The sequence below is a fragment of the Etheostoma cragini genome, chromosome 4 (genome assembly GCF_013103735.1).
Source record: "Etheostoma cragini isolate CJK2018 chromosome 4, CSU_Ecrag_1.0, whole genome shotgun sequence".
In the NCBI taxonomy this organism is placed as follows: Eukaryota; Metazoa; Chordata; class Actinopteri; order Perciformes; family Percidae; genus Etheostoma; species Etheostoma cragini.
In genome coordinates, this window is record NC_048410.1 from 685,203 (window position 1) to 687,575 (window position 2,373).

General features: G+C 42.2%; 1 protein-coding gene across 1 annotated transcript in view; it reads left to right on the forward strand.

Annotated features, from left to right (window-relative positions):
* LOC117943373 (dedicator of cytokinesis protein 3-like) overlaps positions 1–2,373 on the forward strand; it is a 168,834-nt gene that overhangs the window by 110,977 nt on the left and 55,484 nt on the right. Inside the window, exons 8-9 of the mRNA XM_034869456.1 lie at positions 1,316–1,357; positions 1,901–2,058. Coding sequence (XP_034725347.1) covers positions 1,316–1,357; positions 1,901–2,058 — 200 coding nt within the window. The remainder of the gene's footprint in view (positions 1–1,315; positions 1,358–1,900; positions 2,059–2,373) is intronic.

Consider the following 2,373-nt stretch of genomic DNA (forward strand, 5'->3'; position numbering starts at 1 on the left):
ACACACACACACACACACACACACACACACACACACTTTAACCGCTGCACAATGGTGAGATCAGAAAAACAAGAAGCTGGAAGACGAGCAGAAGAAAGAGACGGATATGAAATTATAATTCAGATGCTTCCCTGGTGGTAAACTTGTGGTAAATTTCCCTTTTTATTTGACTGAGAACAGGTCAAGTGGAAGTAAACACAGGATAATACTGAATTCATTGATCCCTGGGGTGGATCTCCATCATCGCTGCATCTGCAGAATATATTTCATATTTATATTCATATTTTGGTGGAATAAAAAGACCAAAATACTAACTAGAAACTTCCCAAAATAATACACTATAAAAACAACCAATAACAAGACAATTCACTGTAAATGTAAAAAAACTTACAGGAATATAGGGATGGGAATATTGATTGATCATGATATCCATGTGGGTGGTGGAATAATGTAGTTTACAGTTATAGGGGGGGTCCAATGGTACGGTCCAGGTTTATTTGTAGCATTAGTTATAGGGGGTCCAATGGTACGGTCCAGGTTTATTTGTAGCATTACAGTTATAGGGGGTCCAATGGTATGGTCCAGGTTTATTTGTAGCATTACAGTTATAGGGGGGGTCCAATGGTATGGTCCAGGTTTATTTGTATAGGAGAGGAGAGGAGAGGAGAGGAGAGGAGAGGAGAGGAGAGGGGAAAAAGGGGTTAACATTAAAGGAGACAAAGAGTGAAGACAAATGTAGGCAAGGACACAAGAAGAGGAAATTAGAGGACAGTAAGAAAGGAGAGGCAAGGATACAAGAGGAGAGTAGAGGACAGGAAATGAGAGGATGGGAGAGAAGGGGTAACCTGAGGAAAGGTAAGGAAACGAGAGGATACAAGAGGAGAGAAAACAAAGGTAGGCAAGGACACAAGAAGGGGAAATGAAAGGATAGGAAGAAAGGGGAGGAGAGGAAAGGGGAGGAAAGGAAAAGTGTAGAGGAGACAAGGAGAGGAAACAAAGGCAGGAGTAAAGAAATTATAGGTTAGTAGGAAAGCAGAGGAGAGACAAGGAAAGGAAAGGAAAGGAAAGGAAAGGAAATATGGAAAGGAAAGGACATAAGTAAAGGTGAGAAATGAGCGAAGGAAGGACAGGGGACGAGGAATGGAAACAAGATGAGCAAAAGAGAGGATTGCACACGAAGGCAGGAGAGGAGTTGAGACGATAGGAAGATAGAAGTAGAGAGGAAACAAAGAGAAGACAGGATAGAAGTCAAGGTGAGAAAATAAAGGAGAGGAAACAACCTGACGTCATGTCTTGTGTCCTTGTCTCCTCGCAGCATCTGTCCAGCAGACACAGTGTCCAACAGAGCACCACACAGGTAAGACATACTGCAATAGTGTGTACATGTACATGCACTCAAGTACAGTACGTACTTTACATGTGAATTACAGTACTATCTATCTGATCCACGTCCTGTTTACATGCTAGCTCATTCTCATCATTAAATACCGATCCAGGACTGTAACCACGGATAGATCTTCCCATTTTATTTTTTTTTATTTAACCTTTATTTAACCAGGAAAATCCCATTGAGATTACTAATCTCGTTCTCAAGGGAGTCCTGGCCGAGACAGCGGCTCAGATCACAACAATTCCGTACGTCACAGACAATAACATAACAATTTCATAAAACTATTTAAAACATTTACAGACCATAGATCTCATTTCCAAACCTTTTGAGCAAGAGTTTAAACTGGCCAAAACTGGCCAATCCTTCAATGTCCAGAACTTTTGTAAATTGTTCCGTGTTGTGGGGGCAGAATAGTGAAATGCCACCTTACCAACTTAAAGAATACAGTCTATCCGCTTTTGGTTGATTATGTGCTTGTGATGCTTGTTTTTATTTTGGGTGGGTTTCCAGGGCGACAGCACCCGGCAGCGACCCGGGGAGCCGGGTCGGGTTCCGGTACCGCACCACCTGCTGGTCAACCTGAAGAGCTTCACCTACAACAGCATCGGGGAGGACACGGACATCTTCTTCTCCCTGTACGACCTGAGGGAGGGGAAGACCATCAGGTAGCAGACACCTTCACCATCTCACATGGAAACCTGCAGTAAATGATGCATTTGTCCAATTTAACCCTGGACGCAACATCGAAATGTCACCTGATGAGTTGATTTCCAGTTGATTTCAGTCCAATATCCTCTCTCTTTTAGATGTTTTTGTCAAGTATCTTCCTCTTTAAATGCTGAATGCTGTCAGTCTTCAGACGGGGTGGAGAACACGCAGTTCTATTCATACATTTTGATTGTGTTAAAGGTTTTTAAGTGTGTTAAAGTGCCCATATTATGGAAAAAACCTATCAAATTGCAGTAAATCTGGCTGATTCTGGA